The sequence below is a fragment of the Lucilia sericata genome, unplaced genomic scaffold (assembly GCF_015586225.1).
Source record: "Lucilia sericata isolate MDLA Ls3-8-SP2 unplaced genomic scaffold, ASM1558622v1 Contig000103F_arrow, whole genome shotgun sequence".
Classification (NCBI taxonomy): domain Eukaryota; kingdom Metazoa; phylum Arthropoda; class Insecta; order Diptera; family Calliphoridae; genus Lucilia; species Lucilia sericata.
In genome coordinates, this window is record NW_023994135.1 from 552,910 (window position 1) to 554,183 (window position 1,274).

At 31.5% G+C, this 1,274-nt stretch overlaps 1 protein-coding gene across 1 annotated transcript; it reads right to left on the reverse strand.

Moving 5' to 3' along the window:
• Positions 1 to 442: 442 nt before the first annotated feature.
• Positions 443 to 1,074, reverse strand: LOC119600067 (cytochrome c oxidase subunit NDUFA4). The gene is made up of 3 exons (XM_037950091.1): positions 845 to 1,074; positions 630 to 776; positions 443 to 572 (listed from the first exon to the last, which is right to left on the reverse strand). Exons 1-3 carry the CDS (start codon positions 884 to 886, stop codon positions 510 to 512), a joined length of 252 nt encoding a protein of 83 aa, XP_037806019.1. The 5' UTR covers positions 887 to 1,074; the 3' UTR covers positions 443 to 509.
• Between the last annotated feature and the right edge of the window lie 200 nt (positions 1,075 to 1,274).

Consider the following 1,274-nt stretch of genomic DNA (forward strand, 5'->3'; position numbering starts at 1 on the left):
TGCGGAGCCAGATATATGGCGGCTACGTGAAATAATAGGGTGATTGAATAATTTTCATCAGCATTCATCTTTGGTGCAACAAAACAAAAATATAATTTCATTGATACCCATAGATTATATCCTGTATTATTAATCGAAATAAATATGTATATCCAATTATGTATCAACAAAACTTTTGAGGCCCATAAATCTATTCTGCATTACGATCGTAACTATATACGTTATTGTAAGTTATTTTAGTGACGGAGCTTCGAACCGAAATGCAGAATAGGGCTGAATATAAGCCAATAGGACTAACGTAATTGAATCAATTATATAATTTTTAATTGCGTTTTAAGAATAGAATTCTAATACGATCGGAATAGAATTCTGTAATAGGCATGAAATTACAAAATGATAGCGACTTTTTTGTATCCCTAAAATATTCAAAACACATTTTACATGAGTTAAAACTTTTTTAATCCTTTATTGCAGCAACTAATATTTCTGTATTTTGGAAATAATACATATTATTCTTCATAGTTTGGAGCAGGAGATTTAACTTTGCTGTAGTCCCTGATAGGAGAGTAAAACTATAAAAAAGCAATGTTATTCTCTCATATAACTCAGATTCGACATAGTAAACTTACCTTATATTGTTTATCTTTGTATTCCTGCCATGGCTCTGGATTGGATGACCGATTCCAGGTTACATCTGGATTTCTGGTAGCCAAACGAAATACGTAGAATACAGCAGCGCATGCACCAGCTCCAACACACACGTAGAGGGGAATAAGCTATATATATTATTATACATATTATGTAACAAATTCATATTTCATCCAAAATCAATTAATTTACTTACAGCTGGATTCTTTTTAATACTCTGTAAACCAAGTCCTTGCATGATTTTATTTAAATAAATATTATATAACACGTATGCCTCGAAAATAAAGCCTTTTGCACAAAATTCCTTTACCGAATCACGATTTGGTAAGAAGTGTGTGTCAGAGAAACAAGCCGAACTAAACAATTTTCAACGACGTCGTTATTTTTAGTTGGCAGCGGATAGAGTCGTCTTGGTTTTTATTAGACTTTTTGTTAATGCCATGTCTATATTTGACATATATTTATCACATCCCTTAATTCCATGTCTATCTATATTAGACAAATATTTATTATGCTAAACGTCAAATTGTTTTCATGATAAAAAATTAGCAGGTACAGACAGTATTTATTAGCGTTATAGCGTCGTTATGACAGTTTTGTCTTACCCCGTGTCTATATTAGACAAA

Coding starts and splice junctions, on each gene's coding strand:
- LOC119600067 (XM_037950091.1), bottom strand. CDS start 886: ATGCAAGGACTTGGTTTACAGAGTATTAAAAAGAATCCAGCT. Junction 777..844: donor GTATTAAAAAGAATCCAGCT/GTAAGTAAATTA, acceptor TAATATATATAG/CTTATTCCCCTCTACGTGTG. Junction 573..629: donor ACAAAGATAAACAATATAAG/GTAAGTTTACTA, acceptor GCTTTTTTATAG/TTTTACTCTCCTATCAGGGA.